The sequence below is a fragment of the Astatotilapia calliptera genome, chromosome 12, assembly GCF_964374335.1.
Source record: "Astatotilapia calliptera chromosome 12, fAstCal68.1, whole genome shotgun sequence".
NCBI lineage: Eukaryota > Metazoa > Chordata > Actinopteri > Cichliformes > Cichlidae > Astatotilapia > Astatotilapia calliptera.
Window position 1 is genome coordinate 35,775,119 of NC_137433.1, and position 24,989 is coordinate 35,800,107.

Sequence of the window (24,989 nt, forward strand, 5' to 3'; positions counted from 1 at the left end):
AAGGGTAAAACTTGAGTGGCAACAGAGAAATTTTCTCTCTTCCACACATTTCTGATCATTTTAAACTCAAATTTTCTTCCTTCAGACTGAAACGTTTAGGCTTTAGATGAGTGCTGTCGTGAAAGTAAGTGAAGGGCCGCAATTGAAACGACAGTCCCACAATAGTGCTGAATTATGCTGAAGCATACATTATTATCAAGATACAAGGGGACAATTTTCTCTACCCACAGTAAGAACCAATTCATTTAGAAGCACAGGTTTGTACAGGGCTATGGAGGCATTTCAATGAAGATACAAATAAAACTACAAAACCTTTAAAACAACATTTATTTGCTGTAACTTTTAACCACAGGTAGAAATTCTTAGAATGAAGTCGCGCTTTTGTCTTTGCTGCAGTAATGATGGATCGTGGTTGAACAGGGTGAGCACTAACCATCAGTGCTTACCCTGATACGAGGCACACTCTGTGCTATAAGGAGCTGTTTTTGTTGTCTGCATTTAAAAGCTGAACCAACATTATCATTTTAAATCATTTATTATTATAGTTCATGGTTGCATCAATGAATGAAGAAAAAATAAATGAGCACAGACACAAAGTACACGGTTAAACTGATAAACATGAATGAAGTCATCAATCTGATTCAGATTAATCCAATAATGACTGTTTATGAAGTGTTTTATGTACAGTTATTAATTTTAATGATGAATAAACTTTGATCACTTAGAGTAATTGGAATAACTGAGAGGGTGATTTCTCTGAAACACCATAAAATCGTGACACTTGATGAAAACTTATTCACACAGCTCAGCTGACTGAGAGCTGCAATATTTATAGTTTATCATAGTAAGAGTTTGTTTGCACTTACAGTGTAAGTAGAGTGACCTTTGTTTGAACTGAGTTAAACTGCAATACAGACTTATTACAATCATTTGTCTGTCAGATTCAATACAATAAAACTGGTGTTATTGCTTTTTGGAGGGCTGTTTAGTTGCTTAGCTGTTAGCTGTGCTGTAATTCACTGTAAATTAGTCTAAACTCACAAGTGGACTTCAGTGTTGTGTGTCTGTTAAGCAATTTCCTGTTTTATTTTGGAAGTCTTAGTCTGATCACACTGTTGTCTTTACTTCCTTTATGACTCTTATTTATTTATTCTATATATTTGCAGCATCTCTGTGCTCGCTGATGCATCATCTTTCCTTCTTGTTTAGCCAAGTCTTCCAGCACTCCTGTTTTTAGTTATATTCCTCTGAGGTCACACTTGAGCTTCTCGTGTACGACCTTTCCTGGATTTTTCCCAGGAATTTTCCTTTGTTTACTCCTTGCAGATCTGTTTGGCTCGCTACCGTTCACATGTATGACCGGTGCCTGTTTTTGCACTTGTTTTAGGTATTGCTGCTTTCTTTCTCAGCCTCCAGGTCTCCTGTCATTAAAGTTAAACACCAGAACAGAAACAGCGCAGTGAGTGAAAGTTCGACTTAATGTCTCAGTTTGAGAGCTGATGAATAATTTGGAACGGATTAAAGCCAGAAAACTGCCACCGTGTTTTTGTATTAAAAAATATTTAAAGAGGAAAGCAGCAAATGCATGTAATTAACAAAAGCTGATTACTAATGAAAGGTGTGCTTGTAACTAATCAGTTAACTGGCTAGTCTGCTGATTACATAATGAAGAAGACAAGAGGTATGAACCTGATAAAAAAATTTAAATGCTCAAATTAAATATAAAAACAATATCTGAGCGCGTACAGCAGCTGTTCAGGTAAATGTAATTTATCTTCTGCGCTGCAGATCAGCAACAGTGTCCTGATAACTGCAGCTGAGCTTTGGGTAAAGGTCATTTTTTCTCTTTTAGGGACCTATAGAAGTCACTTAAGACTGAACTGGAGCAGAGGCTGAAAGCACTGTGTGCTCCCGAGGACCGACACTAAAGTGAAAAACACTTTGGTGACACCTGTAAACACAGACTGCTGTTGGGGTGGAGTTAGAGAGTGATGGCACGCTTCCAAATGTTCAGTAAGCCTTGTTTTTATCTTAAGGTTCAAGGTCAAAGTTCGAAAACAGAGAATCATAAAGGATCTGACGACTTCAGTTGAAGTGGATCAGTGTACTAATGGCAAAGGAGCGAAAGAGGAGAAGAGGATGGAGAGAAGCACTGGGTGTGAAAAGAGGAGAGATTAGAGAGGTGATGAACTTAAAAGCTGAGAGAAAGATGAATAGAACAGGAAAAACATAAGAGGTGAGGAAAAATCCAAGGGGAGGAACATTTATGGGGAAGACAAAAACCAGGAGAGGGGAAACAGGAAACAGGAGTAGGAGAGGAGCAAAACAGAGAGGTGAAATTCAGAGAGAAGAATCTAAAATGTACGGTGGAAAAGAGGGAAAAGGAGAACTTTAGGACTGAAAAGGGAAAGCGATATAATTAAGAAAGGAACTGAAATAAAAGTGGAAATGAGAGAGAAACGAATAAAAGGAGACACAGGGGGAGAGAGAAGAAGGATAGGTGGAGAAAAGTTGAAGGAGGTGAAGAAGGGAAGATAAAAAAGAAGGAATTGATAGCAGAGGGGAGAAGACGGGAGGAGAAAATGGAGTGTGGAGGAGGAGGTGAGGATTGAGAGATTTACAATGAAAAAGATGAGAAAGGAGAGGACTGGGTGAGGAGGAGACAAACTGCCTCTCTTTTGTCTTCTTCCTCCTCTTACTTTTTAAATTCAGCGAGATGAAGTATTTACCTGTGAAATAAACGCTCAGCGACTCCGGCAGGCCTGTTGGGGTTAAAAACAGAAAGGAGTTACAGCCAGGAAGCGATAAAAGTAAAAAACAGAGGATTCATGCAGAGGTGACGGTGTTTCACTAAAGAGAAAAGCCCATACTGTATAAACTCAGAGGCAATGAGGATGATTTACTGATGCAAAGCTTCCACTGGAGCTCCATAAACCCAGATTAAGAAAATAAAAGTATGCTTTGATCTCGGATTATGGAAGATCTTTTTAAACGGAGGTCTGTGCTTCTGGAAACGTCTTAGCGTCCTCTGATAGTTTTCGAAATGCTAAAACTCTGCTCTTCCTTGTCCAACCCATCCACCTCTTCAATTACTAACCATGCAAGGCTAATTTTATTATTAAAAAGCTTTGCAAGAAAAAAGGTGATCATGAGTGGCAATAAAAGACAGAAACACTAAAGACTCAAACTTTAATAATGATTAACATGTAATACTGTAATATAAACGTTCAGTTAGGACCATTTGTTGGGACAAGCAATCAATATGTGATTGAAGTTTGAGGAGTTTAACAATTTTTACACACAGTCTCCCATTTTCAGAAGCTCAGATGTAATTAGACAAACTATTAAAGCCATGTAAGGCTTTAAAAGCTGTTAGGATATCTGTTTTTACATCTAACAGTTAGCTAGTGTAGACGAGGTCCACTCTGAGTGGGGTAAAGTCACAATTTGGTGTAAAAAGGTGTAATATAATTAGAGATTAAAATCTCAAATTAATGACCAGAAAGTGGACTGTCATGAGGGGTTTTAAAGGCATGATTTTAGCCCAGAGTGACCCTTTTATCAGAAGCATCCAGGTGAAAAGGACAGAGTTGTTTTTTAAAACAAGTCAAAAACACTCAGACTTGACACTGACTGTTTACTGATAGCACCTGTGTGACCCTCAGGCTCTGCAGTCGGCCTGATACGACGTGTGGATGCTGCTAATGGCAAATGATTATTGAACCGTGGTGCAAATGGTGTCTGTCAGTGGATAAGACTATTCAAACCCTTTGTTTTAGTTTGGGGACCGCTGGTTTAAACAAAAACAAGGACAACAATCAAAGAGGTAAAACAGTGTAATTCAGTGACAGGTCTCTGAACTAAGTACATCTGGCTGATCTGGTGCATAAAGGAGCTGGAGGTGAAGTGTGAGTAACATCTTACCGGTGAAGGAGTACTGGTAGAGCTCCTGGAGGTGTGATGGAGCCTGTGGTGGTCTGTAGATGATCTTGCCGTTATTCACATCAGCCTGAGTGAAATGTTGCACGTGTGTGTATGGCCTGTCCCGATGCTCGATGGTCCCTGGAAACAAAAAATCAGCACATGATGAGATTTTGTTTGAGCGTGTAGCAAGTGAAACAGAACAGAGAGCTGACCGGGTCACTAAAGATGCTGAGAATAAGGCTGGAAGTAAGATGTTAAAGGCCAAGCAGAAAAACAAAACGTTAATATCGGAAATAAAGAAATGCAGGATGTGAGGTCACAGGGGCTGAGCAAAGATGCTGTGACGTCCCTCTCGCCAGTTCATCTCTGCCAGCGCCTCTCAGAGGACACTGAGATGTTCCCAAGCCTGTGTTCCCGCCCCGGGGTCTCCTCCCAGCCGGACATGCCCCAAATACCTCAGATACGAGGTACCCAGGAGGTTTTTGCACATTGGAGTCTGAGGCAACATTTAAACAAGACTTTGTTAGAAGGCTGTTAGCTACCTTGTAGTAAAGGAAAGCTGCATGCCATGCTTTAATTAAAACAATAAGGATGCTAATTTCTCCCAAACAGCTCTTCCCTCTGAAAATGTTTGGTGAAATCCTTTAACTTCCAACTTTATTCTTACAGAAAACCGGAAACTTCAAACTTATTTTGACCAATATATTGTCATTTAACTAAAAAGAACTAAAACTTTCAGGGTTTTAAAAAAAAAACTAAAAATCCTGAAAAACATTCCCACAAAAACAGAAGTTTTCCTCCTCCTTCTGTTTGGCGCCGTTCAAAAAGTCTACACACAAATTTATCAGTCCATTAGCTGATGAATATGACCCATTGTAAATCGCTTTTCTCTTTCATTAGACAGAGAGCTGAAAATGATGCAGCACTCTGACAGATGGTCCAGCGATGAAATGAATGTCTGAACGGCACATTAAATTCTGCAAAAATGAAAGCAATGCTCATCCTTATACACGGAAAGACGATAATGAAATTATTTTGGAGGGCGGCGACGCTACTGAAGCAGACTTGGAAGCAGAAGGTTGGTAGTTTCTGCGACTCCAAGCTGGGAAAAGCCAAACTCTTGAGCCAGTCATTACAGCTAAGTGCTCTGCAGAACATGATCCCCCTTCCTAAACTTTGTAGTCTCACTTTATTTTATTATACACTAATAAAATGTAACAAGGTGCACTTTATATGCTCTTTATTAGAATGGCCTCATAAGGCTCTTTACACATAAATTATGATCTAATACACTGCTGTTCATTCTAAAGTATACAACACTTGTGCTGTAACACACTAAATTATATCTGGATTAGCCTTTAAAATAGTGAGTTAAACACTGAGGTTGGTGGGTAACACATTCAATAAGCCTTTACACAGTTGGTTCACTTGGTGAAACTGAAATGAGGCCACTTAAACCACATCAGGTCATATGACCACAGATCCAGGTGTGATATAAATGATATGGCTGCAGTGCGAGTCTGTGTTGATGTACTGGTCCATGTACACTGCAACGCTCGCCTACTGTTGCGAGCTGGGAACAAAACCAAGACTGCTGGTAGAGATCAGAGCTGCTGCTCCACATCGAAAACAGCCAGCTGAGGTGGTTCAGGTGGTCCAGCCTCTTGGATGAGGTGCTTCAGGCAACGGAGAGATTGCATCTCTCAGCTGGCTGGATATCCCCCCGAGCAGCTAGAGGAGGTGCCTGGTGAGAGGGAGGTGCGGGCATCTCTGCTTTGACTGCTATCCCTGCAAACTGATCCGGATAATTGGCAGAAAATGGGATTGGAAGGATGCCACTATCCAAAGCTAAAACCACTCTAGGGAAAATGACTTTCTTGGAGACTAATTTGGACACATTACAAGAGAAGCGTGTCGTAACATGATGTGCATGTACTTTGTTCCTATTTTCCCCCGTTCCTCGTTATTAAACACAACATGAAATAAAGGTCAACATTTTAAAGGAATATTTTGGGTGATAAGTCTTAAAAAAACATGATCAGTTGTATATTTTAACCTACTTCTTTGATCAAACGACAAATTAACCGTGTGATAAACAAACAAGGATGTGATGTCCTGATAGTCTCCCCAGAGTAACTTCCACTGAGCACTACGAGGTCTCAACCTGCAGGAAAGTAACGTTTTCTTCTATCAAGGTACAAATAACTCTGTAACAACCTCATGCATTATGCACCAATAATAAAATGTGACAACATTTCAACTCCTCAGCAAATATTTGATGCCTCTGCAAACAAGAAATTAACAAGAAGTAATGGCTTACTCAGAAAGAACAAGACAAGATTGTCTGCAGTGCTCTGTTATCCTCTAATACCAAAAGATGTGACTGTACTTAGCCCTCATTTTAGATAATGTAAGACTTCCAGACAAGTATAAAACTCCTGGTCTCTGTACCTATTTGCAGATCTCAGGTAAAAACTCTGAGCCTTGGTGCTTCCTCTCATGATTTGCTGTAGTTTTCTGTCCATTCTCACAGCTGCTTTACATTTTTGGTTTATTCTCATCAATACTAAATTTCATTTTTTGTGGTTTTGGTCATCACATTTCTGTTTTGCAGGCTCGTGTTTTGATTCATTGTTATTCTAGTATTCTGAGCTTTAGTGGGCCTGGATTATGAAGTTCTGCTTCATGTGTTGGGGTAGTTGTGAATTCTTCAATTTCTGCATTCTCCCCCTCAGTTAGTTCGTTTATATTTCCGTGTCTTTTTTGTTTCAGTTGGGGTCGTAGCTCTCTTCCTGTTTTATTCGGACAGCTAGTTTCCTCTTGTGTTGATTTGGGTTTTCATTTGTGTCCTGATTGTTTGTGCCTGTGTCTCATTCCCCAGCTGTGGTTATCACTAATCAGCCTTCTGTGTGCATACACAGTCCAGGCTTCCCAGTATGCTTTGCTAAGGAACCTTTTACTCTGTGTCTCTCTGTGCATTTCACGTGTGTTTGGTTATGTTTTTGCAGCCTCTGTAAATTGGCTCATTTTCTGTGACACATAATTTGGTCTAATCATGTCTAATTTTGATATGACAGCACTACCATGTGGATTATGTGTCTGACCAAAATTTGGCTGTAAGGTGTCTATCTCCAGTCGAATATGGCACAGAGCAGTTCATCTCTATTTGCATTTTCCCACAGATGTTCTGGATGCAAAGAGTTTTCCAGTTTTATAACAACCCCCCCAAAAAAACAGGAAGAAACCTTTGCCTCATTGCACCGCTCCATCCCACCAAATTGTGGATTAACAGCACCCGACTTGTGACTATTTAAGTGATAATTAATGAGAAACAGTATAACTTCTTGACACTTTAACTTCTCCCTCTCCAGCTCTGAGCTGAAAATCAAACATGAACTCAGAAACTTACTCACTGTATCTAGTTATAAGGCTCCTACCCCCTGACAGGAGTTAGATTTTAATCCTGTTAATCTTTTCCACATTATGAGGGAAAAGCTGCACGAGTGTGTGCGTGTGTGGCTGACCTTGTCCCGATGGTAGAGGTTTGGTGATACTGTAGACGAGCTTCTCGCTGGGAGTCTCAGAGTCGACGAAGGACAGCGCTGAAGGCGTTATCTCTGTCACCTGAGCCTCCAGAGCCTACACACACACACACACACACACACACACACACACATTAAGGTGAGAAACGAGGTAAGCTTCTATATCCTCTATTTCTAGGCAGAAATCACCAGAAAACAACCACAAACATAAGGAGTCTCTTTAGGATCGAAAGCATTTCACCAGGAAAAAAACTAAAAAAGTTGTAAGATGCAAGAAAAAAACTTTTGGCTGCTCCCTTTTCACAGTGAAACTCAAAAATGTGTCAAAACAAACCCACTAATACAGGATAATGTCACCAAAGCCACTTCACAATTAAAAAAAAACCCCAAATTATTCAGAGGAATACTTAAAAAACAAATTGTAATTGTAACTAATTGTTGTGTGACTCACAGGACAACCTGGATGTGTGTAGTCGTTTTGGTGACACTGCACTCTGTTAGTGGGAATTCTTGGACTAATTTGTAAGTTTCTTCTTATAAATTTGTGTTTTTCTCTCCTCATAAATAAAATCAATCTTAAATATTGATGTTACGTTTTTTTGGATTTGCACTTTACAGATATTCCCCACATGCTCGTCTCTATCGTCTCACACCCTGATGGAGGACGACTCCATCGTGGACTTACACCAACTCGCCACAATGAAAGCGAGTTGGTGATTTGATGTTGTGGCTGAAATAATGTGGTTGAAAAGAGCGCTGTTGGTGTTTAGAAATGATTTGTATGATTTATTGGTTCCAGAAGTTGAAATATGTGAATTCATTCCATTTATCATAAATCATTTTTTTTCTCATTTTCTCAACCTCACTGTGATCTTTTCTCTTGTAAATTTATGAGCTCCTTTCTTTAAAATTTCTGAAGTTTTCTCTTACAAATGTACAAGAAAAAACCTCACATATTTATGAGTTTTATTCTCTTAAATTTCCTGTCATTTTTCCCCTCACAAATTTATTACTTTAATCTCAAAATCTGAAGGTTTTTTCCCTCCAAAAACTACAAGCACTCCCCAGACCACTTACATTTTCTTATTACCTTCAAAAGCTCTAATATGCCGTCCGAGTCGCTAATTCTTGCAGCCACTCTAATGTCTCCTTTTTTAATCAACGCTGTGTCGAGTACGAGACTTTATAAATGAACTTTACACAGTCGAGTTTTAAACATGGATTTTGCTGAATTATCTCCCCAGTCAACCTTTCTGTAGCTGAACCTACATCCAATGAACAATATACAGCAGATTGCACATTTATTTATGTATAAATGGTCAAGGTCACTCAGCTCAGTGGAATGAGAAACAGATTTCAGGGTGAAAGGTCACCAGTCTCTCTGGTCGCTAAGCATCTTCTCATAAGTTTCTTAATCTTCTCAAAAGCAACATTTTTGGGGGGTTTGTTTAACAGGAAAACATACAGAAAGGATGTCAGGGCGATGTCTGAGGACGTGCTGCTGACAGAAACTTCAGACTAGAAACCAAAAAAGATCAGCTGATGGTTATTCACAGTCAAAACTATTGCTGAGTTTTCACAAATAATCATGTAGTTTAGTGCAAAATAAGGAAAAAATGTATTTTACTGTTGCAGCAGTCAAAACAGTGAACAATAAAATAAAATGGCTTAAGAGGTGAAAATCTAAATGTGACATTTTCATGTAAAAAGCAGAATATAATACAATAAATGGGTCTACAGAGTAAATTAAAAAAAGAATGTGCATTATAGTAGCTGTATAATTGACAATAACAACATCATCTGTTGTTGAAGCCATTGTTTTCTAAGACTTTCATACAGCATGTCATGGCTTCCATCATGGTGTCTTTTTGCGTGTTTTCCTCTCACCGTGATCTGTAGGTCGCAGTCGGGGGCCAGCTGTGGGAATCCTGGGATCTGAGGCATGACTCCTATGGTGAAGGTCTGAGCATCGCTCTGAACGACTGGTTCTGCCTCTGTGGAAACCTGCACAGACAAACAGGTACACAGCCTCCTATATGAGCCGCATCTTCAACAAACTCCATCCACCTCAGCATCCTTAGTCTGCCTCTGCTCACTGTAAGGCTTGAAAAGCCTTAAGTCTCAATCTGCAGCATACCAGCTGAAACAATGTCTTGTTTTTCCACTGCAAAGGCATATTATAATTAATTTCTGAGTGACACAGCTGATGACATACTCCTGAGAACCACCAGAAGTAAGACACAACCGCTTTGATGAAAACAAGCTGCAGTCTAATAACTGAACAGGAACATAAAGTGAGCCTGGCATCAGGCTGCACTGCAGGAACGAGCCACAGAGACTCAGTGTGCTTCTTTTCATAAATCACTGCCTACACCGTGAGAATATTAAAAAAGAGACGTCGATCTGAGTAAAATTCAGCTCGTGTTTTCGTTTTTCTTTCAGCATTGGAGCAGTTATTACTCTGAAGCCACACCACTGCTGTTTGCTCTTAAACGATGTTCTGAAATCCACACTAAACGTGTTTCAAGACTTTTAAAAAAAAGGACGCAGATGGAGCCTCTGAGGGTTTTTGTTAAGGAGCAGCAGTGGACAGCTGTTCTGTTTCTCAACGTATGCTTCAGGCCGATGTGTCTGTGAAGTAAAAACTTAAAGTAATCACTTACAAATTAAAAATAATTTGTCATCTCTCATACTGAAAAACTGTGGAAATGTCACCTCACGTGCAGTTACTGTTTGTGTTGCAAGGAAAATATTCAGTGGGTAAAATAATAACTTGGAATAACACCCGTATATCACAGACTTTATAAAACAGTCAAAGAAGCCTGTAACCAAATCTGAGGGAAAATCCTGAAATGCTGAAGATGGAGGTCGTTCCACGTCTGAGAGCCAATCAGCAGCTGAACCAAGAAACGTAGGAGCCAATCATGTTGTTGCATTGATGAATACAAACTTTAGAACTTCAGGCTAAAGATCTGGTTTAGGATGTGTGATGTCAGAGATATTTACTCTGTGGTGTAGTAAGTGTACTTGTAATTACATTTGCACTTATTTGACTTTTGTATAATTTTTTTTCGGCTAAGCAAAATGAAAAGTGGTTCAGCATTACTGTCTGTGTTTCAGTGATTTTGTTTCTGCGTTTGCATTTTAGTTCTAAAGAGATATTTGATGTTTGTTTAATATGTTATATGTTAACATTTTAATCTATGCTTTGGTGATTTTGCATCCTTGGGTTTTATTTAGTGTCATATATGTTCAGTGTTGGGGAGTAACGGAATTTACGCATCAGCGTTACGTGTGTAAAATACAAAAAATGAGTAACTGTATTCCGTTACAGTTACCGTTAAACAGAATACAATTACTTTGTTGAAATAAATGGATTACACGGCAGGCTTGTCCTGTTTCACACGTTAAGCTATCCCCTCTCTATTTTTGGTAATTCCATGGATTGCCGGTCCGGAAACCCAATGGACCTTTGTAAGATCTATTTATAAATATATCTATATCTCAATATATATATGCCATGAACATGCCAGGTACTGCATGTACTGGACTTCCTCTCATGTCCACTTAAGGCTGGCTCCCATATTAAATGTTCAAACTGACAGTGGAATGAAACAGTTGTAGGCGCTGCTCACCTGGTTGAGAACAGATAACCCACATGCTCAAAGCCTGCAAAGGCCTGATGCTCAAGTCTTCCCTGGAGCATTTTCTGTGCGTCACTCCCCCTGACTCTCTCTCTCTCTAATATCCTTTCAAAACTAAAGGTTTGATATGAAAACTGGAGTTAGAGGCTTGGCCACTTTGATTGATGCTCGAGTCGCTGTTGGTATACTTTTTGAATTATTTGAATTATATTACAGCTCACTGTGTTGAAATCTGTCCCTTACTTTGGTATTTAATTACAGTACTTTATGTATAAGTATCTGTGTCTTTGTTAGTCAGTTCAGTCTATAACCTTTGACCTTTCTGCGTGTTTATGAAGCAGCTGATCGTTTCAATTAGAATTTAAGATTAGCCTAATTGAATTGCTAAATAGAGAAAGATGATAGTGGATCAGTCTAATCGTCTCTGTGTTCTTCACTGGAACAAAACCAGATTTGAAATTTAGCTCTCTTCCTGTCTGCTGACGCAACACTTTTGAAAACTTTTAAGCGAATGCACTGTTGTCTTACTCGAGCCCTCTAACGTATGTAGCCATAAATTGTTTAGTCCCCTGATAGACATGCAGAGGCAGAAGCCTTGGCTGTTCATTCTAAAAGCCAATTTCTGTCCCCACTTACTTATTCCGCTGCAGCTTGTTCCTGTCACATCAGTGGCATTTGCAGGAAGGAAAGTTCAAGAACCTGTAGTCAGCTTTGTCAGTCAGAAGTAATGTAGGAGCAGCATGAAGCCTGGAGTCAGCGGCACCAATCACAAGTAATGTGTTGTCATGAGAGGCAGTGTTGAGTCAGCTGGATTTATTGAAGCTGGTGCTGCTGCAGAAAATTATTGATCATGTTGATTTGCTTCAACATAAAAAGACATACCCTATTTTATAATCTTCATAAGGTTTAAAATCCAATCCATGAGACTTCCAAAGAAAGGTTCAGCAGCTTTATCGCTGCCAGAATACTGCAGGACTGCTACACGTTAAATTTAAGACCTTTTAATACCACTTTAAATAAAATTTAGGACCTCCATGCAACGGGAATACACATCAAAAATTAATATGGACTTTTTGTAGGAAGAAAAAAACCCATTCGTGTCAGTTAAAAGAGAACGGTAAGGTAAGCAGGGTGTTTTCCAGGATTTTGGGGTCATGAAAGAAAAGAAAAGAAAACAAGGCACAAGAGCACACAGGAAGACAAAATATTTGAAATAAAGTGACAATTGGCATTGATAAAATCAGGAATGTCTTGCAGGCTCATTTGTAGCTTCAGATGAAATTGGCAGATTTACTGTTACAGTTTCTCTTTATTTGTTTCATTTTATTGTAACTTTAGGCTGAGAGTTAAAATTGATTTTCTACAACCTGGTTCTCATCAATCAACATCTGTCGTAGTTCTAATAATTACCATTTTCTTAAAACATGTACTTTCCTTGCGTTTCATTCACATATTGTCTTAAATCTTTTAGTTTTATACAAAAGAAAAAGATGATGTAAAAGAAAAATGAATTTCCCCTCTCTGCTCAGCATACAATAATGACAAGCGCTTTAACCTTTGTCCTTTAGATTGAGTATTTCGGGTGATGGATGTGGATGAGTCTCTCTGCATGAGTCATTTCACAATTTCTCCACATCCTCACATTAAAACTAATGCACCCCGTGTGACTGTTTGTCAAAATCAAAGGATTTGTCCTTATTGAACATGACTTTTAACTTTCCCTGAGAATGATTAAATGGTGACTCAGTGGCTCCGCATTGAATTTAAACATACAATTGAGCAATCATTCAAGTGTGAAGTTACTGTCTTCAGTCCCAAGACTCGTTCCTTATGTTTGTCCTTAAATTTGAGCTGAATTTGGAAAAATGCGTTGAAATTTGCATGACTTCAAATGGCCTCTGATTATAACTGATTTATAATCCTGTACTGTGCATGAGACAGGGCTACTGGGACCTCACCTGGAGCCAGATCCGGGGTATGGCTTCAGGATGAGGGTTTAGTGGCAGGGCTTTAGCCCACGGGGCCCAGATGGGCTTCTGTCAGTCCAGCACCCACAGGACAGGGCGTAGACATTTAGTGCAGGCAGTTCGGTGGTTTCTCAAACTGTGTGTATCTGTGTATGTATTTAGTTCATGCAACAACTATTGACTGTACTGCTGCACACTTTTCTTTTTTTCTTTTAATCTCAACAGTCATATTTTCCTGCTTAAAGAAAGATAAATAACTTGTCAATAAATCTTTTAAATTGTTTTTGGAGCTGTCTACTTACTGTGATTGTAACATAGCTGTCTGTTATCTTCCCATTAACAAACCTGATAAACCGCTTAAGATACTCCTCAGCTTCCAAACAACAACATAAAAGTCAAGCATGAGAGGAAAAAGTTGCAGGGGCACAGATTCCGATCCGTCTGGTTTGAACGTGGTTTATGATTTATGTGCAGAATGCAGCTGAGCACCCTCCGTTCTGCTGCAGAGCCCAGAGTTGCAGAACCAAAGTGAATTTCAAATCAACCCATTCCAAGAAGGCATCGCATGCTTTTGATAAAAATCCAGAGGAGGACAATAATACCACCCTGACAAGCCGTCAAGTTTAATCGCTACCTTTAACAAACCGCACCGATGATGGGTTTCGCTTCTCTATGTCACGTCTTCACCACTTCCCGGAGAAATGATGAGACACTTTCGAATTTAATTTGAATTGAGCACTGTGTAAATTGAAATGCATCTACTCTGATGGATGAAGCCAAAATGTGAGGGGTTGGACGGAGTGTGAGGGATGATTAGATGTAGCTACAAGCTTTTGGCTGCCTCTTTTGTTTTTCTAATGGAGGTGATGTGAAGCCGAGGCTGGCGTGAAAACACTCTAACCGTGGTGTGATGAATGCGCCATCGGTTTTAGTGCAATTGTCTTGAATTTGAAAACAATTTCAGTGTAATTTGGTGTCATTAACGCTAATTGAGATAGGCCACTATGGGTGGATTTTAAGTGCCTATGCTTCACACGGAAAGTTTGAAAAGAGGGGGAAGAAATCTGCAGTGAAAAAACTGGAACGAGGAAAGAGGGAAACAAACCAGGAGGCATAAATCCAGCCAAAATGCCGGCTGCATTAACAGACACTAAACCAGTAGTGGAGTGTTTGGTGCATAAAACAAATGCTGAATGATAAGCAGGCTGTACTTTCTCAAATAAAAAGCAAAGAACATTTTTATAGCATCCTATAAACCACACAGTCTCAAACGGTTACAAGAATAAAGAAGAGAAGAGCAGAGGCGGTAAGTGGTGAAAGACGAGCTGGAGGGAGAGATGTCGGAAAGGTTGGAGACTTTTGGTTTCCAAAGGAGAGAAGAGATAAACACAGAGAAACACAACAGAGAACAAGGCCACAAAAGCAAAAATATTACAAGGAAAATGTGGCAAAATGTGTGCCTGTCATCATCTCCATTTCTTGTTTCTTATCCCCCTGAAGTTTCATCTCACGGCGCAGTTCGTATTCATGTTCTTTTATCGGGTTTTGGAAAATATTGATACCTTGCTGTGGTATTAGCACAAAGTCAGTGGCAAAAATATCTCAACCCCCGCAGTTCAGTTCAAAAATAATCCCTATTTGACTTAAACTGGGTTCGGTGCAGCAACTCAGCTGCTTTATACAGTCCTTTAAGCCAGCTTTCTTCTGATTGGCTACCCTTCACAAACAGAAGGTTTGAATGACAGATGGGTGTGTCTTATGCCTGAGATGACCACATTATTATCCACATAATGGCTTACATAATATGACCTTACCATCTAAAATCTTTTGTCATGTTCAACATAAATATCCAGAAAATAATGAAAGTCATATTTTATGTGTTATAAACGTGTAAATATGTTTTGTTGTTACATTGTATTAATCATGTTTTAATGCATCTGCATTTTGTTTACTTTAAGTTTTGACACTTGATGGTTTTGCTTTGCAACGACTTCATAATAAAAGAAGAAATCTGTGATGGTTCGAGTTGGTTTTCTGTTCACTTTCAGTTTTGACGGTGCAGCTTTCTTTGTTTCAGTTTTGTATACAAAACAATAAGACACTGTGGATAGAGCTTTAATAGAGCTGTAGGCTCTCCCTGCAGGAGTTAGAGGTTTTTTCCTTTAATCTGTCACCTGTATAAATGTGTAAAATGCTTTAAACTCAAACATAATCTTTTCATTTCAGCTGCCAGGAGCCAAAACAAAGGCATGTGTGAAACTGGTCCTCTGTGGACAGGGTGCATCAGCACTGACCTGGAACAGGAAGGAGTCACCGCTGCTGCCGGTGCCAAAGTGGCGGTACCAGACCGCACCGTCGTTCACGTCTTGCTGCGTGAAGGAAGTCGTTGCTGTAAAGCTGCGGTCGTCTGTTAGCGAGGGAAGCCAACCCTCTGGGGGGCCGTCAGCCGGCATGGACACCAGCAACACCTCACCTGGACGGAGAAGGTGAGTAAGATGTTATATTTACCTTAAAAGCAAAATTAGAGTTAAAATTTATGTTTAATAAAGTTTAGAAATTACATTTGAAATTAATTATGTACTAACTGTTGGAAAATCTACAATATTACAATCATACAGCAGATAAAACAGCTTGTTTGGAAATATTAAAGGAAAGTGTCACTGAGTGTTAAGGTACCATATTTGGGTTGCCCCTCTGAGGGGAGGATGCTGTAGACAATGTTATCAGTGCTGACTCCTTTGAAGTCTGTCTGCAGGTACTTTTTATCGAGTCGCACCATGCCTCCCTCTTTCACCCAGGTCACTGGGATGGACAGCATGTGAGGAGAGTCTCCAGGCTGAAAAGTAACAAACACACACACATCAAATTAATCAAAATGAATTTCAAATAGTTTAACATTATCTCTGTGGGAAACATTAAAGCCCAGAGAAGTAATTTCCATGTACTCTAATTTATATTTGTTGCTTTACTTCAGTTCTGGGACGTCCTCACACGTCCTCTGAAACCGAATGCGGTGGTAAATACAATAAATTGAGTCGGAGCTTCTGTTCAGGCGTTGCCGTCATCCCACATGTTGTTTCTGTCATTTCTGGATTTCTTTATTCGAGTGGTGTTTATTTATCTTAATTTAATGATGATAATGATTTCATGTTAATGACGATTATATTTATTCACTAAATTCCACGTTTATACCACCTTTATTCTCTCTATGGCTTGGACACGAGCCATCTAATATTTGCTTATAGCTCGATGAATTGAATTAAACAACAAAATCTATTGGAGCTCTCAATAGAAACTATTCCAACTTATTTCTGAGCGATTTCTTTCACCATGTTCATATTCATTTTTTCACAGGCAAAGTCACATGTCTACAACAAGCTCATTTTTTACCCTTTATGTTTCTCTGTGTTCTCCATAATAGATGTTCAAGCTGACTGAAATCATTAAATTAGTATCTGTATCTGCACTTCTACATTTGGTACGTTCTGTTGAGACCTTGATGTCCTTCAAAGTAAAAGTTTATTTACAGTTTAGGAAGTATCCACCAACTAACTGTTACACCTGTCACCAACCCAGGTGTTTTCATTTGTTGCTGTCAGCATCGTCCAGTAAGAGTTTTAATGCAAAGGTAGAAATGAATGTTTGGGAAAGTGGTCAGTCAATAATCTCCTCGTCTCACACGTCTAACACCAAGTTGTATTTTGTTCAAATGGATTACCAGTGAGGTTAATTTACAATTTTAAGGTGACGACTGAACTGGGCTCCCAGTTTGGAGTTGCCATGGTAACCAAAAGCATGCATAAATGGGAAGCATAAAACGGGGACGGCAACAATAAAACATCGCATCAAAAGGAGGATCTTTTTTGGAGGTGGCTTGCAAAGCAGCTTGCAGCCGAGCAGGAACTATAAACAGGCTTAAGAAGCTTAATTAGTGCAACTTACATATTCAGCATATCTGCGAAGCTGATTGTGGGCTGCACACTACGCTCAGTGGATGATAAACATGTGCTTTTACGAGTTGTCTTACTGCTTCTCAACATTTTGGAAGGACAACATCCATCCATCCATTTCTAACGACCATCTAATGGTGGATTTCTCCAGAACACTGTAAAACTGAAAACACAGTTATGGGGGATCCAATCCCACTCACCATAAATAAATGAAACACATTATCCGCTGATTACCATTGAAATCTTCACAGACGCCAGGTATTTACTGGAGGTCTTATGTAAAACTTGAAACAGGTGCAGCGGCATCACGTTCGTTTACATTAAATTAGCTTTCAGACACAGTAAACTATACAATATGATAAGCGTCAGTTAATTTTCATCCTCAGATGCAGCTCGATGCCAGTCTCACTTTACTGTTTGGCTTCTTTTAATCCACATCTGTCCTGAAATCAAGTTTGTGAGCCTTTCATGAAGTTGTCTGCCAGCTTCAGCATCACCTGAGTGCAGTGAGTCTACCCTGAGCTCCAAAAAACCTCAATATGTGTTTTCTTTGTTTGAGAAGTTTCAGCTCAACTTCACAATCAGACTTATTTTTGTGATGATTTATTGATCCACGACAGAGTTCCCCCCCCTCCAGGAGAACAAAGAGCAGGATTAGCTATAGAGAGCACACAGAGTTGGTGGATGAGTCAATATCGCCTGAGGGCATTTCAACAAAGACAATTCCTGCTGTCGGGGAGGTTTTGAAACTAGACCTCTTGCTCACTGTGTCATGCCGCTGTCTAAATAAAAACAGATATGACACAATTCTCGGATGTCTAGAAAAGATAGACATCATGGATATACGTTAACATAAGCAATAAATTATGCATTTGATTATAAGGTTCATATTTATAGAAATTACCTGCACAGTACAGGCGTTTATGGGTCAAATTCTACAAGTAATTTTACATTATTTTCAGCTGAGGAGGCACAACTATGCTTTCTCACATACATTAATAAAACCACACTACATATAATATTAAATACTATAGCTACACTGTAAAAAAATACATAAAAATATGGTACAGCGTGTCATTTATAAAGTGTGAAATGCATTGTGGGAGAAAGAACTAAAAATGGTGGGAAAAGTTAAAGAGAAAGCAGAAGAAAATGCATAATCTGGTACTATTGGGGTGAGGGGTACTTGGATCTCAGAGAGTTAAACACTCACATTACTTCAGTATCAGGTTTATTTTAGGAAGTTTAGAGGTTTTTCTTAGGCTTTAATCACAACAAACACACACACACACACACACCTGGCTATTTACTGCAGGGGATAATCAGCATATCAGTGGCATAAACACTGTGGCAGTAGGTGGTAATGCATTACAAGAGTGCACACAGGTGTGCGATGCTGAATGTGGGTCTCTGTGTTTGAAGATAACAACCTGCTGACCATCTGTGGCTCCTCTGCCTGCCGCCTGCTTGATCCAAATCACATTATTTTAGTGTGGCAGCAGAAGGCAAAGAATCACAGATCAGGAAGAGAAAACAAACAAGTCAGTACGGCAGGCTGTTAGCTCACAGCCCACATCATCCACGAGATTATCAAACTCTCAGGCTGAACATCAAGGTCTCTCAAGGACATTCATACCCAGAAACAGCACGCTTTTCAAAATAAAACCGATCAAAGGTACCTGTTTGGAATCATGGCTAATATCCCCAGATGTCTAACGTTCTTTGACCTGCAGCTGCACTCCAGGTTGTAAATTTCCCATTTTTTCTTGGATAATACACAAATCTAATTAGTTTTTTTCCATGTGAGATTTGTGTTGCCTCATTAGGTAGACAGACAATCTAATCTCTTTCAGACAGGTGCAAAGAAAATGACATGCTCATGGAAGTTTCATTGCTTTTGACCTCTGGGAGTAAAGAAATTAGATAAGTACAGAGAAGGTGAAATACTGAGAAAACACCTGAGAGGACGAACTAAACAAACGGGTTTTAAAGTAGGTTAGAGACAGACCTCCATAGTCAGGATCTACTCATTAATCTGCTCATTAAACTGACTCATTGTCTCTGGGGGTAAGTGGGCTGTTATTTAGTTCTGGAAATGAAATCAGTAACATTAAACTGCAATTTCCAAATAACCAGCATAAATAAAGACATTTGAGGTTTGATACCTGAAAAGTGGACTGCTCTAATAGGCTGCATTAACTAACTGCATTAACTGCATTAACACACTGACAGGGTTTTCCCACAAACAGATTTTTCGAACCCACCATTCGGGTGTTAGCCAGTAATAAAACAGCATTAATTTTACAGCAGGAAGTTTTGTTTTCACATCCTTCACTGAAGCACATTAAACATTTCTCCTGGTCAAATGCACAGAGCAATGGATACATTTCTGTCTGTCTGTTAATTAAAATTAGCAGTTAATTATTATGATGCAAAATAAGTGACTGCACAAACATTCACCCGCTTCGAGTCACATCCAATCATCACTGAGCCTTTATGGATAGGGCTCAGATGGGCTTGCACGTCTGGACAGCACAATCTGACTAGACTCGTCTTTTCAAAACTGCTGAAGCTCTGTGAGGTTTCAGGTCTGGGCTTTGACTCGGCCACCTTGAAACATTCATTTTTGACCTTAAAGCATTTTTGTGTAGCGTTTGCTGTTCATTTTATGTCACTGTTCTCGTGCAAGTTAAATCTCTTCTCTGAGACTGACTCAGATTGTCTGGCAGGATCTTCTATGATGTTGTTTCATTATTTCTCCCTGTATACTTATAAGCCTTTCAGGATCTGCTGTAAAGAATAAGCCCACAGCATGATCCTGCCACCACCATGCGCCGTTTTTGTGTTGACGTGCAGCGTAAAATACAACATCGAGACCCATCAAAGTGAAGAAACTTCTTAGACTTGTGACCTCGGAGTGTCTCACATGCCCATGGGGGAATTGTAGTTGAGATTAAATATGAGATATGAGCTTTCTTTTTGTCACTCTCTGCTAAGGTTTACACTGACTGTATGCAGAATAGGGCTGGACCATATCATACCATTCACAGTAATACCGCTATAATGTTCAGCAACGATAAGGAAATGAAATATCGCGATAGAATATGGGCGCAGTGCCTTTGTTTACATACGCACATGGCGGCGACGGAGAATGAGAAGGGCGAAAGCGTAACGTTGAATGAAACGGATGAACCAGAACTGGTTTGTAAAAATGCTGCAACTTCAGTGGTGTGGAACTGGTTTAGCTTTCGTCTGTCAGATACACAACAAAGCACTATTTTTGGTAGCGCATGCTAGCGGCCGTCGTTATTACCGTGTTGTTTGGAAAATACGACACACTTAAAATCAATCCTTTGATTTTTCTGAAAGTCGTCAGTACCCCTTATAATCCCGTGTGCCTGATGTATGAATTCTGGTTGTGTTTACTGACCTCGAAATGATTTTATGTGCACGGCGCTCGGAAATCTGTCAAATGTTTTAGTTGATGCTTGATGGATTGTCGGAGCATTACGGCTATCGTAGGCAGGAGCCTCGCGGAGTGATACGTACTGTGCTTCAACATAATATTACCGTATTGTGTGTGTATAACCTCTTTTTAAGCTTTGTGGATATTATACATGGTTATGCTGAGGATATGTCGGCCAGTTTCCACTGGAAATGCCTTTTGGTTAAACTGTCAGCGAGGAATTTGCATTTGCACTGTTAAATGTTTATATAACTTTAATGCACATAAAAAAAACAGCTGCTTGTTTAAGTGAAAATACATTGATTTTTTTTTTTTGCACTAATAAAGTTGTGGAGTCGTAAAGTATTTTGTCTAGTGTCAATTATATCGTCAGTTATATCGTTATCGCAAATTTTCAAATGTATACCATGATAAATATTTTTGGTCATATCGCCCTGCTCTAATGCAGAATCTCTCCTATTTCGGCTGCTGAAGGTTTTAACTCCTTTAGAGGTGTCTTGGTGTCCCCAGCTTGTCTCCTTCTGGGCAGATTTACACATGCGCCATTCTCCTTTCGTTTCATAATGACAGATATAACTGAACTCCAGGCGGTCCTCCGTGACTCTGAAACGTTTTTTTTCTCCATCCCTTGACTTTCACTTTTCAGTAACCTTTTCTCTGAGTTGCCTAGAGTGTTCTTTTGTCTTAATGATGTAACTGTAGCCATGAATAACTAATGATTTTCAAGGCGATCTCCACATCAGTAATTGTAGCAACAACTGGTTGAGCCTTGGTTGAATTCTGCCGGGTACCATATGGACGCTCATCCAACACGAAGGTAAACAGAACATATGAAGTAGAGCTCTGCACACAGTGGAACCATAGACTTGATATAAAACTTGGTCGTATCTTGGTCATTTCAAACCAGACGTGATCATCAGTGTTGGACATGACTGAGAATCTGAGGGATAAATAACTCACAGGTTCATTATACGGGCCACCAAGCACCAAGTAAAATCCTTTAACTTTACACACAAATACACACTGTTCACCTGTTTAGTGTGTTTTACACTGACATGTTTGCAGGAAGGAGACTTTGGAAGCTGCTTATTAATGAAAGTCTATAGGGACTCTTTACACAGGACTCTGCACGTCGAGGTGATTTCTCTTACAATCAATCAATCAATCAATCAATCAAGGCTTTATTCGCCACGTGCAGGTTGCCCTGCAGTGAAATAGGACCTCCCCCAGACATCACATGGGGATACAGGTCGGAGATCGGTAGCGTTACAGAAAAAAAACACTGAAATATACACTACAATGGGAAAGTACAAGAGACCTCTACTCATGCTGGGGTCCTGGGAGGACAGCATGAGAACAAGAGTAATATCAGGTGAACGGGCACAAAATGCCCACATTTTGATGGATAAATTGCATATATAGAGGGAAAGGTCTGGCCATGAGACAATATGAAAGCCATTTTTTCTTCAAATAATCTCCAGGCTTACAAAAATGAGAACACTCAATGTTTTACAAAACTTACAGTGACTGTGGCACTAAGCCCAAAGCTTTGTGACCCGTTTAAAGTTTGAATGATGCCTCTGCAATAAGGTATGGCCGAGAGCTAGGGCTCCAGAGGAGGCCGGGTTTTTCACTCTCGGAAATGAGTTTATTTATTCCAGTGAAGTTTTCCGAGGTACTTTTTTTGTAAATCTCAGAAAAAAGTGATGAAAAAAATGATGAATTGCTATAAAAAGTCATCGCCAGATTTAGGTGCATGTTGTGATATAACTTTTGCGGCAGTCCTCTCAAGGTTTCCAGACTAGTTTAATGCAGAAAATATTACAGAAGACAACGTATACACTGTGCATCAATTCCTTTTTATAGTCACACCCAAGTACAACAAGACAAAATCCTTAATTTCTTTCTCTAACACTTACATTGAAAATCATCCCACATGTATTGGGGTGATTTCTTTTTTCGTCCCCAGGCTGTACTTGGAAACATAGTCTCAGCTTTTAACTGACTGCCAGTCTTTTTGTTTCTATAGCTGAGACCTTAAAGATTTACCACAACATGCCAACGTCCCATATGTGACAGCCAGTCACGTCATGCCTCAGATTTTAACACAAAACTTCTTATTTTGTCGCAGAGTCATTATTTATTTTGACTTTTTGTGACGTAAGACTTGGTCTTTCTCCTCAGGTCTAAAGAAAATGAGTAAACTAAATAAAATAAGGATGTTTCTTATGCCTTTAAGGGGTTGAATATTCAGTCTTGTTCCCCATGCCAATACGGCATGCATCAGACGAACAACTTTGCTACAACAAAAGAACAAAACAGTTTTGTCAACAACATTTTTTTATCCCCAGCCACAGTATTCACAAGGACAGATGCAGAAAAAGTGCATAATCCGAGACCTTTAAAGGACTTTGAGCCCGGGGGCCTGAGATGGACCTTAAACAAGCTTTTGGCCACAATCCACAAAAACAGAAATAAATGTTTTTCCACAGATGAAGTCGGAGTCATCCATAAAACATTGGCAAGCTGCCCGCCAGGATGGTCATGCTGTTGTGATGACAATGGCATTGTTGTCTGTCATATTTCCATAATTCCTCTGGGTGAGCGGTGCACAGGGTGAGCTGATGGGCTTGTTAAACAACGAGTGAAAGTCAGCGAATGAAGACTGAATTCTCATCAGCAACCTTTTGTTATTTGATCTCAGTGACGCGTCCAGTAAAAGCGATGGAGCTCTTGGTAAAAGTAAACATGTAAGAAATCAGGGTGTAATCGCCGAATATGGACTTGAAGCACAATTTGAAAATAAAGTAAATAATTGTACTTCTGCAAACTTAACTCAGCAGCTCGCATCTGCTTCCAGAGCTGGATGGTGAGCAAAAAAACCCCAAAAAACAAAACTAATTCCCTTCCATTTGAGCCGAGGAACAGAAGAGCCCGAGGGTCTTTCAAAGGCTAAAAGTGTTCTCCCCGAGACAGTAATTGAAAGCCAAGAGTCCTGCTTCCTATTCAGCTGAGCCCCAGCAAAGCTCAGAGCTCAGGCTCCATCAGGAGAAAGCCCATCCATTAGAGGGTCATTATCAGCCTGATTAGTCCCCTGCTTTACTGCCCCGTAATCCAACTTTCAGGAAAGCCTATTGTCCCTGAGACGCCCTGGCATCGACAGCTACTGTTGCTGCCCGGATGGCGAGCCTGGAAGGACAAAGCACTCCACACAGTGCCACGCTCCAAAATTAAAAGATTCATCGGCCCGAGTTTGTTAAAATCCAGGCAGAGCTAATAATCACTCAAGGCTTTATCTTTGGGCGCTGAAGGAGCAGTCAAGGTTCATGAAGTCTTTATTGAGAGCTTTATCTCTGGATTTAGGCTTTTATTGCCTTTGATCGTTTCTACTTTCCATTTTCTCTGGTGCATCACTACTTTTGATTTTGTGATTTACAAAAAACCTTCCTCAACTCGATGCCTTCAGTGTTTAGCTTTAGGTGAAGCCATGTCTCGTATATTGTTGTAGAAATTTAATATGTAGAGAAATCCTGTGAGGCATCAGTAAACTACACACAGCACGATCATGTTTACCAACTTAACTGTTTGATTCAATATGTCACGAAAAGGTCAAAGAAAGCGATTTTGGTTGGAGGCGTACACTTTAACGCGTTTTATAATACTGCATTCAATAATACTCGCCGTGTACGGCTAAAAGAAATGCTGCACTATCTCAGAAAACCACCGTTAATAATGACATTAATTGAACTGCTTGGTTGCTTGCACACTGTGAGCCAGCTTGCAAAGAAAAGGAGATATACACATGACTGTCCTGCACTGCTGTCTGCCACTGTTTTATTACAGCACTGTGCAAAAGCCTTGAGCCACACCCAATTTCTTTATGTTTTTCTAGGAAAATGGGAAACAAATGCAGCAATTTATTGAAACGTGTGCAAATAGAAATAGAAATACATTATAGGGTAAAAACAGGGTTTTGTACAATTTCAACAAGCCTGAAAGCCAATATTTGGTGTGACCACCTTTATTCTAAATGCTGTCATTTCTTAAGGTCGTCTTCAGCTATGTTTTCGGGATCATTTTCATGCTAAAAAATGAAACCAATTAGCCAATAATATGCTTTCCTTTACTGCGTGGTGGATAAAAATCTGTACTTTTCTGCATTAATAATTCAATTTTAACGAGCTCTTCAACACTACTGGCTGAAATTTAGCCCTAAACCATCACCGAGCCTCCACCACGGCTGTAGTTCTCGGTGTTATGCCTCTCTCTTGCTCTTCTCTGTATATATTGCCAACGATCTGAACCAAAAATGTATCGCTCCATCAGACCCGCTGCCACTGGTTTTCAGTCCAGTTCTTGTGTAATTTGCCACACCTCTGTCTTTTCTGTTAGTTTCCCTTCTTAAGAACGGCTTCTCGACAGCCACCTTTCCACTGAGACCCTTTTTGATTCAGTTCATCCCTTGACTTAGGCGTCTGTTTTATGCTTGAATGATT

General features: G+C 39.7%; 1 protein-coding gene across 1 annotated transcript in view; it reads right to left on the reverse strand.

The window, feature by feature from the left end:
• The window catches only part of fras1 (Fraser extracellular matrix complex subunit 1), a 310,089-nt gene that overhangs the window by 71,832 nt on the left and 213,268 nt on the right, over nt 1–24,989 (reverse strand). Inside the window, exons 29-34 of the mRNA XM_026186630.2 lie at nt 15,754–15,913; nt 15,372–15,550; nt 9,354–9,470; nt 7,449–7,563; nt 3,925–4,062; nt 2,730–2,762 (exon numbers count right to left, since the gene is read on the reverse strand). Coding sequence (XP_026042415.2) covers nt 2,730–2,762; nt 3,925–4,062; nt 7,449–7,563; nt 9,354–9,470; nt 15,372–15,550; nt 15,754–15,913 — 742 coding nt within the window. The remainder of the gene's footprint in view (nt 1–2,729; nt 2,763–3,924; nt 4,063–7,448; nt 7,564–9,353; nt 9,471–15,371; nt 15,551–15,753; nt 15,914–24,989) is intronic.